General features: G+C 44.3%; 1 protein-coding gene across 2 annotated transcripts in view; it reads left to right on the top strand.

The window, feature by feature from the left end:
• The window catches only part of LOC126272546 (integrin alpha-PS4-like), a 167,266-nt gene that overhangs the window by 29,549 nt on the left and 122,619 nt on the right, over positions 1-15,098 (top strand). Inside the window, exon 1 of one of the 2 annotated variants that reach the window (XM_049975465.1) lies at positions 11,393-11,588. The exons of the other annotated variant lie outside the window; for it this stretch is intronic. Within the exon in view, the coding sequence (XP_049831422.1) occupies positions 11,404-11,588 (185 nt within the window). The 5' untranslated portion in view covers positions 11,393-11,403. Of the gene's footprint in view, positions 1-11,392; positions 11,589-15,098 lie in introns of those variants that run through there. 2 annotated transcript variants of the gene reach the window in all.

The following is a 15,098-nucleotide window of genomic DNA, read 5'->3' as shown; positions in this document are numbered from 1 at the left end:
CAGTCCTCTAGACTTAGAATTACTTAAACCTACCTAACCTAAGAACATCACACACATCCATGCCCGAGGCAGGATTCGAACCTGCGACCGTAGCAGTCGCGCGGTTCCGGACTGAAGCGCCTAGAACCACTCGACCACAGAGGCCGGCGTCTAATGTAGAAACCTGAAACATATTCTGAGCTCGCACGTAATGAAGTATCTAGAACAGAATTACCTGCTCCATGACAACCATCATGGATTCCGAAAACACCCGAGCGAGGTGGTGCAGTGGTTAGCACACTGGACTCGCATTCGGGAGGACGACGGTTCAATGCCGTCTCCGGCCATCCTGCTTTAGGTTTTCCGTGATTTCCCTAAATCGTTTCAGGCAAATGCCGGGATGGTTCCTTTGAAAGGGCACGGCCGATTTCCTTCCTAATCCTTCCCTAACCCGAGCTTGTGCTCCGTCTCTAATGACCTCGTTGTCGACGGGACGTTAAACACTAACCACCACCAGCACCACCACCGAAAACACCGATCACGTGAAACGCAACTCGCAGGTTTCTCACATGCCACCCTGAAAGCCACGGATCAAGGGAGTCACGTAGATGCAGTATTTCTCCATTTGTGAAAAGATTTTAACTCAGCACTACACCTAGGCATATTAAAAAAAAGTACGATCATATGGGCTACCAAGGGAAATTTGTGACTGGGCTGAGGATTTCTTGGTTGGAAGGAGACAGCATGTTATCGTGAACTAAGCGTCATCGACAGATGTAGAAGTTAACTTCAGAGTGCCCCAGGACAGTGTGTTGTTGTTAATGTTGTTGTTATTGACCTTGCAGACAATGTTAAAAGACCGCTCTCAAGTTATACAGTTATCTGTAATGAAGGAGTGTCTGAGAGAAAAAATGGTTCAAATGGCTCTGAGCACTATGCGACTTAACTTCTGAGGTCATCAGTCTCCTAAAACTTAGAACTAATTAAACCTAATTAACCTAAGGACATCACACACATCCATGCCCGAGGCAGGATTCGAACCTGCGACCGTAGCACTCGCTCGGTTCGAAACTGTCGCGCCTAGAACCGCACGGCCACTCCGGCCGGCAGTCTGAGAGAAGTTCTACAAAGATTCCGTCGGATCTTGACAGGGATTCAAAGTGGTGCAAGGATTAGCAACTAGCATTAAACGGTAAGGATTGCAAAACTGTGCGCCTCACAAAAAGTAATATCTATACTCCGGTATCAAACCGTAATAACTGGAATCGGTCAACTCACACAAACAATTCGTTGTAACACTTTCAAACGATATGAAGTGTAGAGATCACATAGGCCCGGTCGTAGAAGACAAAGCAGTTGGCAGACTGCCATTCAGTAGTAGAATACAGAGAAACGCAATCAGTCTACAAAGGAGATTGCTTAAAAAACACACTTGTGACCAATCCTAGAATATTGTTCAGATGTGTGGGACCCATACCAAAGAATAATCTCAGGAGATATTGAAAGCTTACAAAGGAAGGCTGTACGTAAGGTCACAGGTTTGTTTAACTGATGGCAGAGCGTCATGGAGATGTTCGGAAACCTGCATTGGCAGGCACTTGAAGACACATGCTATCCTTCGCGCAAAATCCTGCCTATAAAAAATCAAGAACCGGCATTTTGTGAAGCATCTAGGAATACAGGGTGTTTATACATGAATATCGGGGTGTTAACGCTTTATAATATTTACTACATTAAACTTATAGTTATAAATGATGTGTCAAATGAAAGAGCGACTCAGACAGTTGCGTTTGGTAACAGTGCGCATGCGCTTTTTATATTTTGTGCCAGTCCTGGCGGAAACTTTATGGGCCTTTCTTTCCTGGTGAACCTACTGCGACTGGCACTTCTTACCTTAATAGCAATGGCTCTTACCTTAAAAGCAATGGCTCTTCCCTCAGTTGGAAGAAGATGAGCCAGAGAACTTCATTTTCCAGCAAGATGGGGCGCCAACTCACTGGCGTAACGAAGTACGCGACTGTACCCAAGAGCTGGACAGGCCGCAAGGGGCCCAATGACAGGGCTTGCTTTGCATGGCCTCCACGATCACCCAACCTAAGGCCATGCGATTTTTTCCTTTGGGGCTTCATCAAGGGTCGTGTGCACGTGCCTCCGCTACCAGCAGACCTCCCCGAATTAAGAAACCGGATTGAAGCAGCTGTTGCTGCAATCACCGAAGACACACTTATCAACGTTTGGGAAGAACTCGGCTATAGACTCGATGTGTGCCGTGTGACAAATGGTGCTCACATTGAACATTTATAAGGCTCTTGGTAAATCTGTTTGAGTTGCTCTTTCATTTGACATATCATTTATAACTGTAAGTTTAATATAATAAATATCATAAAGCGTTAAAACCCCGATATTCATTTATAAACACCCTGTATACTACAACCCTATAAGTATGGCTCCCGTACTGTCCGCCAAGAGAACAGACTAGTTGCAGCAGGCAAAGAGACGTTTAAGTAATTATTCTTCCCGCTCTCCATAGTTGAATAGAATGGGAAGAAGCCCTAGTAAATGGTAAAGTACCCTTTGCCATGCACTTCTGTAGTGGTACGCAGATTATTGATATAGATACCGATGCAGAGTCCGTCTTTGGAGCTGAGAAGTCAGCACGACTGCTATGCCGAGGACCGTGTTCAATTTCCGGTACTGCCAGGTATTTTTCCTTGTTCGGAGAACAGGAACGGAGTCTACTAAGTCTCGTGATACCAGCTGACGATGTCCTTAATGAGAAGTAGCGGCTCCAGGGTCTGGAAAGCAGACAACGACTGGAAGAGCAGTGCGCTGGTCTCACGTCCTTCTATAACGCATCCAAATGACGCCATATGGCACAGGATGACACAGCGGCTAGACGTCAGTGGGAGCCCTCAGGACTTGACCAAAGATTTGTTTTTATTTTAGATGTACACTGCCGGACAAGAAATATGAAGCACCCAGAAGGAGAGGAGGAAACGAAATGAAACTTCATGAGTAGAGAGGGTATGTGGTGGCATTTCAGTGATTACAGAATCGAGTCATATTTACAAAGAATCTGGTAGTATCAGTATGACGTTGCATCTCCTCTGGCCTGGATGCTTGTACTGGTTCATTTGGGAAGGGTGTTGTAAAGTCATTGTATCATCTCTTGAGCCCAGCTGGCCCACAAGTAACTGGATCTCGATATCCCGGGTACTGGTTCTGGAGCCCCTCAGCGTCATGCAGACAGCTTATAGAGACACATTCCAAGTGAGGACGAGCAATTTCCTGTTGAAAAATGGCACCATGTTTTTGTTACCTGAGAGGTAACAGATGAGGCTCAATACGTCTGACAAGGGGAAGGCCTCAGACATGGCTAACCGGTTCGGCTCAAATTTGGCAGGTCGCTTGTGTGCAGCCTAAAAGAAAGGACTCTAAGATATTTTCGCTCAATACCCTCCCGTTTTTGAGAAAATCACTCCTGAAGATTATGAAGAACAATCGACTCAAAATTGCTGGGATCGATAGATAATTGTAAACATAGCTTTTTTCCTGATCAGGTATTGAAAAAACTAAACTCCATCCGAACAGGCCTTTGAAGGCCCAACGGGACCGACCGACCGCCGTGTCATCCTCAGTTCGCAGGCGTCACTGGATGCGTATATGGAGGGGTATGTGGTCAGCACATTGCTCTCCCGGCCGTATGTCAGTTTACGAATCAGGGGCCGCTACTTCTCAATCAGGTAGCCCCTCAGTTAGCCTCACAAGGGCTGAGTGCACCCCGCTTGCCAACTGCGCTCGGCAGATCGGATGGTCACCCATCCAAGTGCTAGCCCAGCCCGACAGCGTTTAACTGCGGCGATCTGACGGGAATCGGTGTTGCCACTACGGCAAGAACGTTGGCCGTCATCAGGTATGGGATCCATAAATGCATACTTTTCCAGAAATCTAGGAAAGCAACTTTTACAACTGCCGCTTATGTTCCCACATGGGAGTCGCTTTTCGCCGAGAGCGCAACGGCCTAGGTAACTGGCTGGGAAGCGGAGAACCCGGGTTCGAATATCGAGGCAACCTATTGCAAGTTATTTTTTTCGTTTGTATTTTTCCATATATCAATTGATAGGGATAAGATCGTTAACAACGTAAATCAATCAAAAAGGAATGATTAAAAGGTAGGCAAATAAATTTCTCAAACCTCCTGGGACAGTAACCAACTAAAATCTTACTCCTGGTGACTTTACAATGGCTCTTCCAGTCACTGTTATGTGTCCTCACTTTTCTTCGAATAACTAGATGTATGGTACTTATCATATAAACATTCGAAACAAATGTACCCGCGGCACCAAGAATGAATGCAATCCTTCGACAGCTACACTGTTCCTTCCGAAGAGTCGACGGAAAACAAACTTGGTTTACTTTTAAAATATGTCTTTTTCGAGAATTAATTTTGATGTGTTCCACGCAAAAGATATAACTGTCTGAAAAATCGCTGCTGAAAGTTGGTTATGAATTATGCTGTGAATAGTTATTGCATCCTTGCGGTTGTGCAGTTGCCGCTGGGTTTCCAGTACTCGTTGGAATTCTGAAGCCTCGAAATAAAGTTTTTAACCCGTCGATAGAAAAAACACATCACACGGCTGGCACATCGGTGTGCACTTCGGTGGTATCACTTCTACCGTGCACGTGGGCTGACCGTCGTCATCTATAAACATGGTGTTATACATTAGAGTATTAGTTTGTCCACCCCAGGAATCAAATATTAGACAAAACTTGTAATCAGCAACGTATGGTTTTAAAACATTCTCAAGAAATGTTCTGTAAATCGCATTTGTCAGTTTCCCGGAATTGGAGCAAGTAATGTAAACATTTTACAACGTTTCGATTAAGCGATTGACCCCTTCTATAGCACGAGGAGCAATGTAACATTCGTTTCTTGTAAACACAGGGAAACCTTAGGCAACACTTTCCCAGAGGCTGTGATGGCATATTGCGCCTTGTACGGGTGTGTTAGGTTTTTTTTTTTTTTTTACTACCAACTGCAACAAAGGTTCTTTTTGCTCCCTTATTCGATAACGTGCGTCGAGTGCTCACCCGATATTCGCGTCCTGTTTGATCGGTGTTGATCACGTAATCACGATTAAAACCAATAATAAGTGACGCCGTTTGCGTGCTGAAAAGAGCCGCCACTTCCTGTACATCTTCTATATTTTCTACCTCCTTGTGGGAGACGTTTTTAGTGACATTCTGTTGACGGATTTTGTATTCCGATATGAAATTTCTTGCCCAAGATAATGATGCAGCAAACGTAATATCCTTGTTGGTCGTATACTGAAGCGCTGCACTTGCAGCCCACTCCTGGAGTATTCCCGTTGTTACATTCTCGTTACGACGACGAGATTCGACGAATCGGTCGAATGTCCACTTATTTATCGCTTGGTATTTGTAATATCTTGTCCCTCCTTTAACGATATCATTTTCCCACGATTTTAGGTGGTTCTTCCTAGTCAGGGCAGTTGTTGCTCCATTCTTTTGCAGTGTTTGTAGGTTCCAATTTGGATGATTCCTGGCTAACGTTAGCGCCTTTACTTTTACTTCAAGCGGTACAGCGCCGTTGTTCAGACGTTTAGTAATACTCATCAGGAACAGATGAAGCACAGATTGCCTGGGACGTGGACATTTCCAAAGTGTTACGGCCATTTTGCGATTCACTAGCTGTGATATCTTTCACTGAATCAACTTCTGATTCCCCTTTATGGCACAGTTCTTCAGTATCAACAAAGTCATTTCGTTCGTCAGCTCCAAAAATCGCTCGACGACAGCCGCTCCTATCAACCTGGAACTCCGAGAAGCAGAACTGCCTGCTTCCGGTAGTCCATTGATAATACATCTGTCTTGCAACACTTTTACGAACCAAAACACAGCGTCGGTAACTTTCCGCTTGCCGTTGTCTGTGACAGGCTCCCAACTATACAGGGTGATTCAAAAAGAATACCACAACTTTAAAAATGTGTATTTAATGAAAGAAACATAATATAACCTTCTGTTATATATCATTACAAAGAGTATTTAAAAAGGTTTTTTTTCACTCAAAAACAAGTTCAGAGATGTTCAATATGGCCCTCTCCAGACACTCGAGCAATATCAACCCGATACTCCAACTCGTTCCACACTCTCTGTAGCATATCAGGCGTAACAGTTTGGATAGCTGCTGTTATTTCTCGTTTCAAATCATCAATGGTGGCTGGGAGAGGTGGCCGAAACACCATATCTTTAACATACCCCCATAAGAAAAAATCGCAGGGGGTAAGATCAGGGCTTCTTGGAGGCCAGTGATGAAGTGCTCTGCCACGGGCTGCCTGGCGGCCGATCCATCGCCTCGGGTAGTTGACGTTCAGGTAGTTATGGACAGATAAGTGCCAATGTGGTGGCGCTCCATCCTGCTGAAATATGAATTGTTGTGCTTCTTTTTCGAGCTGAGGGAACAGCCAATTCTCTAACATCTCCAGATACTGTAGTCCAGTTACAGTATCACCTTCGAAGAAAAAGGTACCAAAATCTTTATTGGCTGAAATGGCACAGAAAACGTTCACCTTAGGCGATTCACGTTCATACTGAGTTGTTTCCCGCAGATTCTCAGTGCCCCATATATAGACATTGTGACGGTTGACTTTCCCGTTAGTGTGGAAAGTTCCTTCATCACTAAACACAATCTTTGAAACAAAAGATTCATCTGTTTCCATTTGAGCAAGGATAAAATCACAGAAATCGATTCTTTTAATCTTATCAGCTGCAGACAGTGCTTGAACCAATTGTAGACGATAAGGTTTCATAACTAACCTTTTTCGTAGGACTCTCCATACAGTTGATTGTGGAATTTGCAGCTCTCTGCTAGCTCTGCGAGTCGATTTTCCTGGGCTGCGAACAAATGCTTGCTGGATGCGTGCTACATTTTCATCACTCGTTCTCGGCCGTCCAGAACTTTTCCCTTTGCACAAACACCCATTCTCTGTAAACTGTTTATACCAACGTTTAATACACCACCTAACAGGAGGTTTAACACCATACTTCGTTCGAAATGCACGCTGAACAACTGTCGTCGATTCACTTCTGCCGTACTCAATAACACAAAAAGCTTTCTGTTGAGCGGTCACCATCTTAGCATCAACTGTCGCTGACGCCTAGTCAACAGCGCCTCAAGCGAACAAATGTACAACTAAATGAAACTTTATAGCTCCCTTAATTCGCCAACAGATAGTGCTTAGTTCTGCCTTTTGTCGTTGCAGAGTTTTAAATTCCTAAAGTTGTGGTATTCTTTTTGAATCACCCTGTATATTACAGCACTAGTCGAAGATTGTACATCCTCCATTATTCAGATTATGCAACTGAAAGATATGACACCTCAAATAATAATTAGTTACTACGGCATAAACAAAAGCTAATTACTACAAGCTACATACAGTACAAGTCATATTTTACTTACGGAAGATCACTGTATTCTTTCATAAAACGTATTTGTTTGGCGGATTAACGATGAAAAATCATTATATGTATCCTCGACGTTCGCGGCAGCCTACTGACGAAAACAACTCTTTCCGATTGACTTCTATAAGGTTCGTGCTGGACACCCTCAATCTTCGAAGTTCACAACTATATGACGAACAAGCAACCAGGACAACATAACTCTCCCCGCGTGCATTCCCTCCCATGCCTTGCTGTAAACAAGCGTCGCGCGGTTGGCTATCTGTGGTCCCTCGTGAGGAATTCGCAGCACTCTTACTCGGAGTGTTTTCATGTGAGAAGGCTTAAAAGTTTAATTCTTTACTAATTCACGTCGTTTGGCAAATTAGTCTGCCTATTAACCCTCCTACCCCTACGAATTCTGATACGAGAAACTACAATTTAAAAAAATGAAAACCGTACAGTTTCCTCGAGATTCGAACCCAGGCTCTCCACTTCACAGCCAGTTACCCTGTCCATTGCGCTATTTTTTATCTCATTTTGTTTGTTATTGTTCGATCTATTTGTTCGTGGTGGACGTTCCATGAAGCTTGTTCAAGCTCATCGTTGATCCATTAACTCAGTTTTTTTTAATTTATTACTGCGGGTAGCTAATCCTCTGACCAAAGCCGGCCGGAGTGGCCGTGCGTTTCTAGGCGCTACAGTTTGGAACCGTGTGACCGCTACGGTCGCAGGTTCGAATCCTGTCTCGGGCATGGATGTGTGTGATGTCCTTAGGTTAGTTAGGTTCAAGTAGTTCTAAGTTCTAGGGGACTGATAACCACAGGAGTTAAGTCCCATAGTGCTCAGAGCCATTTGAACCATTTGAACCTCTGACCGAACACGCTAGGCTACCATGACAGCTAAACTAGCGGCGCACCCAGCAAAAAGCGTTTACCGTGGGGATACATAAGCGGCAGTTGTAAAAGTTTCTTTCCTCGATTTCTGCAGAAGTATGCGTGTGTGGACCCCATACCTGATATGAAAACTGCTCTATTTACAATTGTCTATCGATTCCGCCAAATTTGAGTCGATTGCTAATCATAATCTTCAGGCGTGATTTTCACAAAACAGGGGATGTTGAGCCAAAATATCTTAGAGTCCTTCGTTTTAGGCTGTACACAAGCTACATATCAAATGTGAGCCGAATCGGTTGGCCGTGTCTGAGGCCTTCCCCTTGTGAGACGTACCGCTGTGCCGTCAGAGTTCCCTCAATCGCAACCAGCCATGAACTGGTCATATCCGACGGCTCCCCACGTCATTGGATGAATGAGACCTCTCTCCAGGTCGCCACCGTACTTGTCAATAATGGTCTTCCTTAGAAGTAGTGCAAAATGGCGATTCACAATGCGACGCTATTCATCTGCAGACCATGCTTTCCAGCCACGGCACCACTCCAAACGCAGCCGTTGTGTTGCAGTGGGACGATAACTTCCTAGTCCAGCTGCTGCTGGTGTCCGACCAGCGGTGCATGACGACATAAAATGTTGCAGGGAGTCCATTACTTTTCTTCGGACGGTAAAGCACAGATGAGAAACAACTCGTTCGGCGCACAGTGCCGCTATCCTCCCATGTGGTGTTCAGATACAATCGACTGGAGTCTCGAAAAGGAGAATGTCTGTCCTCACGTCCTCGTACAGTCCAATCAGTCCAATACTGGGCCACTGTCACATCTGAATGCCCCACAAAACTGGATATTGCACGATCTGAACAGCCGGCCAAATGGAGATCCACGCTCCATGTCCTTCATTCTGATCACTCGACATCTGACGCTGTTTGCGTCCCACGTATACCCTACCAGACCTGGTAGCAACATGAACTCGAAGAAGAATAATGCATTCTGGGGGAAATTCTACCTGTCACACAGGTTATGCAACTCTTATCATTTACATACCTGTCAGTGTTATGTAAGTGTACGAAGTTACATTCGAATCTGACCATGTCTTTTCGGTGCTTAACCTTATTTACGAGGTGTAACAATAAAGTAATGAGACTGATTTTCTTTGTAAGGTGTGCCAACCCTGCATGCTTGCGTAGGCACAGTATTTTTGACCTTGGTCTATAAGCTGCTTCTAGTCCAAGTGGCACATCGATGCAACAGCTCAGTCGTGAGTTGTGCTGTAATAAGTTAACACGTGTTTGTGTCTCTCGTCACGGAAATGGAACCGCATAGTATTGCGCAAGGTACGCCATTTCTTGTTACGTTAAATTGGGTGAAAACGCGACAACTTACGGTAAGCTTCAGAAGGCTTTTGGAGAGGGGGTTATGTCAAGAGCTGAAGTTTTTCGTTGGCATAAAATGTTTAGTGAAGGCAAAACGAATGTTGAAGATGAAGACTGCAGTGGACGACCATCAACCTCACGGACGGATGTCAACTTGGCCAGGGTGCGTGAACTCGTGCGATCTGATCAAAGATTATCCGTGAAAATGATTGCAGAAGAACTGATCATCAATCGAGAAACGGTTCGTCTAATAGTAACTTAAGATCTTGGTATGAGAAAGGTTTGTGCAAAAATGGTCCCCAAAAATCTCACACCACAACAGCGAGAAACACGGAAAAATGTTACAGCCGTTATGTTAGAACAAACGGAAATCATCCAGAATTGTTGAGCCTTGTTATCACTGGTGATGAAAGTTGGTTTTTTCAGTATGATCCAGAGACAAATCGCCAAAGTTCGCAATGGTCCTCAACGTATCACTCAGGCCAAAAAAAGCCCGTATGTCAAAGTCAAAAGTGAAATACGTGGTGTCACCGCCCGACACCACACTTCCTAGGTGGTAGCCTTTAAATCGGTCGTGGTCCGTTGGTATACGTCGGACCCGCGTGTCGCCACTATCAGTGATTGCAGACCGAGCGCCTCCACACGGCAGGTCTAGTCTAGAGAGACTCCCTAACCCTCGCCCCAGTTGTACAGCCGACTTTGCTAGCGATGGTTCACTGTCTACATACTCTCTCATTTGCCGAGACGACAGTTTACCATGGCCTTCAGCTACGTCATTTGCAACGACCTAGCAAGGCGCCATATTCAGTAATTAGAATGAATTCTGAACAGACAATATTGTGAATCGTGTACCGTCAAGAGCGACGTTCATCATTAATGGATTATGTAAAGTTAAGTATCAAACTAGCTACGTCCGCTTTCTGAATTCTAATTCCTTGTCATGTTCCAGACCTCACGTCAGTATAGTTCTTCCCTCCTCACGCCAGCCTGCGTGAGCTGAAACGCATGCATTTGGGCCTCCTCTAGTAACACGGTGTTGGCTCTTCTGCCAACACAACAAAATGCATGACTGTGTGATTCTTTGATACCAAGGGAATTGTTCATAAAGAGTGGGTGCCTCCTGGACAAAGAGCTAACCAATATTACTACAAGGAAATTTTAGAAAGTCTTCGTAAAAGAGTTCTTCGTGTCCGTGCCAACATTGGTGATAATTGGATTCTGCATCACGATAATGCCCCATCCCATACTGCTCTGTCAGTAGAGCAGTTTTTAACCTCAAAACAAATTTCAGTACGACCACAGCCACCTTATTCACCAGATATCACTCCGTGTGACTTTTTTCTATTTCCAAGAGTCAAAACGGCGGTCAAGGGACACCATTTCCGAACAACACAAGATATCCAAAAAGCTATGACGAAGGTCTTGGAGGATATTACAGAAGATGAGTTCCAGAAATGTTACCACCAATGGCAGAATTAGACCTCTGACGTCTTCTTGGGTGGCTCTCGAAGACTGGAGACCCGCATCTTAGCCATCGCACAGCTTATAGGCAGACTGTTCCCACGGAACTGACCAGCCTTCTGGCATCGTGAGCGCTCTGCTGGGGTACCCAGCAGCTGGCGCGCCACTATTTTCGCCTTCGCTGCCGGAAACTGCGATAGGCGCCTCCGGATCCCGGCACAGTGCAGACGGCGACCGCCAGTGATGGAGGCGCGAGGCGTGTGGTCGGCCGCAGCCTGCCGCTGGCAGCTGCTGCTCCTGGCTGGAGCCGCAGCCTTCAATCTAGAAACGCACCCCGAGCTGGCCAGGATCATTGCCGACCCCAACGCGCAGCGTGGCAGCTACTTCGGCTTCACCGTCGGCCTGCGCAGGGACCAACTCGGCACGTGGTGAGTCCTCGGAAGATAGTCTCGCGTCCTACCTGTGCAAGATGAATCTGCAACACCACCGACCAAATTGCAGAAGCTGTTCGATAATATTTTCTGTGTATTTTGGTATAAAGGATCCGTGGTCTCTGGTCGCAATTTAAAAACTGCTAGCTTTCTATTTAAATAATAAAATACTTCACAGTATTTTTTCGTGCATAGGACGAAGTGTTTCGAGAATTTATTCTATTATCAAATGTAAATACCGGGTGATCAAAAAAGTCAGTATAAATTTGAAAACTTAATAAACCATGGAATATTGTAGATAGAGAGGTAAAAATTGACACACATGCTTGGAATGACATGGGGTTTTACTAGATATTAGAACCAAAAAAAGTATTGCTAGACGCGTGAAAGATCTCTTGCGCGCGTTGTTTGGTGATGATCGTGTGCTCAGCCGCCACTTTCGTCGTGCTTGGTCTCCCAGGTCCCTAGACCTCACTCCGTGCGATTATTGGCTTTGGGGTTACCTGAAGTCGCAAGTATATCGTGATCGACCGACATCTCTAGGGATGCTGAAAGACAACATCCGACGCCAATGCCTCACCATAATTTCAGACATGCTTTACAGTGATATTCACAACATTATTCCTCGACTACAACTATTGTTGAGGAATGATGGTGGACATGCTGAACATTCCCTGTAAAGAACATCATCTTTACTTTCTCTTACTTTGTTATCCTAATTATTGCTATTCTGATCAGATGAAGCGCCATCTGTCGGACATTATTTGAACGTTTGTATTTTTTTGGTTCTAATAAAATCCCGTGTCATTCCAAGCATGAGTGTCAATTTGTACCTCTCTATCTACATTATTGCGTGATTTATTCAGTTTTCAAATTTATACTGACTTTTTGATCACCCGGTATCTAGTTCAGTATTTTAACTAAAAGTAACAGCGTATGGCGTTGTTGTCCAGGAGACCCCGAAGGGCAGCTTTCGCTGCAGTAATGGAAAGTTTTTTCTGTCTTTCGCACACAATGTCTCGTTTGCTTTCCAAATTGTAGGAGTTGTATGTGTTAAAAAAAATAATAATAAGTGTCGGTAACTGTGTTGGGTGAGTGTGTAGTGTGGCGCCATGTTTGCATTGAATGATGATAACAGAGGGGATAGCGTGAAACCAGGCATATAACATATTCCTCTCGAATAGCAGCAAGGAGGCTGCCTAGTTTAACGTCTCCATCTCCCCCTACGAAGGACGGATCACCATCAACAGTGTCACATGCCCACATGCCTTCCTTTCGTGAGGTTTGAAATTTAATCCTGGCCATTGGCGCCTAGTCGGGTGAACCAGAACTTAACACCACGATCTCGCCGTTTGCCGTGAAGGCGAGGGAAAGGAACCAACAGCATGTGGCGTACCCCGGCGGTTACCCACCCAAATACCGGCCACGCCCCACGACAATTAACTTCAATCATGTGACGAGAACTGATGGAGTCAACAATGCAAAGCCGTTGACTGTACTTTACGTGATGCTTGCGTGTATCATTTTCTGCCTCTCTTGCTCCACATTAGCATTTCTGTGGTTTTACGGCAATCGGAAAATATAAATCTTGTGATACAGAATGAGATTTTCACTCTGCAGCGGAGTGTGCGCTGATATGAAACTTCCTGGCATATTAAAACTGTGTGCCGGACCGAGACTCGAACTCGGGACCTTTGCATTTCGCGGGCAAGTGCTCTACCATCTGAACTACCCAAGCACGACTCACGCCCCCTCTTCACAGCTTTACTTCTGCCAGTAACTCGTCTCCTTCCTTCCAAGCTTTACAGAAGCTCTCCTGTGAACCTTGCAGAACTAGAAGCACAACTGAAAGAAAGGATATTGCGGAGTCATGGCTTAGCCACAGCCTGGGGGGATGTTTCCAGAATGAGATTTTCACTCTGCAGCGGAGTGTGCGAGCACTTGCCCACGAAAGGCAAAGGTCCCGAGTTCGAGTCTCGGTTCGACACACAGTTTTAATCTGCCAGGAAGTTTCAAACCTTGGGATTGTCTGACGTGCTAATGTTAGAAAAAATACTTTTTGTCTTTCCCGAAAATGCATATTTGCGCCACCAGCTGAACAATTGCATGTTTATTCAAAATCGATTTCAGTTGCAACAACTATCCTCACAGGAGAAAACAGTGTACGTCAATGGATCAAAAATAAACCTTCGTCGAATTAGACGAAACTAAATTTGGAACACACGTAATCGTCATGGATGTACAAGTTTTTCTCCTGTGAAGATGGTTGTTATAACTAAAATCGGTAGAAAATAAATTCTGACTGAGTTAGAAGGAAAGGTGCATGCTTTGATGGGTGACAGTATTAGTGACTCTGAACAAAAAACTTGTGATAAGCATACATCGCGTTCCGAATGTTTTTCGACACAGAACACATTTAATATAACTCTTGTACATTTTTCGTGAGCAACTCGAAAACCGCAACCTCCAGCAAAGATGTTGGGCAATACAAAATTAAACTAATTAAATTTCCTACGAAAAAAGTAGTGTTCATTTTTTCTCCAAGACTAATAGTTCGCGCCAAGAGAGCGCGGAAATACAGACAATTTCGCGCGACGCGCATGCGCTGTAGCTTATGTAGCTTTTGCAGGACAATTTGAGGTAGTTTCCCGACTTGATAAACTGTTCTGTATCAGATTGTTCGTATAGACTTCCTCTAGTCCACTGTGGTAGGTTGTAAACAATGACAATGACTGAATAGTAAAGAAAATAAAGAATAACATACATTAAATGTGTTCTGTCTCGGAAACCATTCGGAATGGGGCATACGTTTATAAGAAGTTTTTTGTTTAGAACTACTAATACTATCACCCCTCAAAGCATGTACCTTTTCTCCTGACTCATCCTGCATACAACTGTGCAACTGATGACGCAAATGCGCCTTTTTCATAATACTTAACAGCTGTAGACATTCACCTAAGGAAAATTTTCTTTTTTGGTCTGCTTCCTTACAAATACAGTACCTCCTTTACTGTACAGAAATTCGAAGACACCCAAAACATCACTCACACTGTTCATGTGAAAACAAAATACAGTACAAAGATATTACGAAAGTAGCGCTTCTCAAAGAGCTTGGATACAGTCAGAGGTGTTCCACTTTGCGGTTGTTGTTGTTGGGATGTTTAAGGGGGACTGAACAGCTAAGGTCATCAGTCCCCCAGTTACACTTTGCGTCTGTTACTTTATTTACATCAAGATGTCATTTATAACTTCTATCCTAAAACTACTGACTATTTACGTGATTACGCTTTCTATTGTATTTTATTCTATCTTGTTGCAAATACTGGGTGGAATGACTAAGGAATGAACATATATTTTGGATTCACTGTAGCTGTTAATATAGAGGAGCAACATTTGAAGAAATTAATCGATTCACTATCTAGTTTGCACAGAGAATTTTTTTCTCCTTCCTTTTTGTTGTGTGGAGCGACACAGTCACAGAATTTCTAGAAGCATTGATTAAGGTGA

This window comes from Schistocerca gregaria, chromosome 5 (genome assembly GCF_023897955.1).
Source record: "Schistocerca gregaria isolate iqSchGreg1 chromosome 5, iqSchGreg1.2, whole genome shotgun sequence".
NCBI classification, from domain to species: Eukaryota; Metazoa; Arthropoda; class Insecta; order Orthoptera; family Acrididae; genus Schistocerca; species Schistocerca gregaria.
The sequence above is the reverse complement of the archived record's forward strand: the minus strand, read 5'-3'. Positions and strand labels throughout refer to the sequence as shown.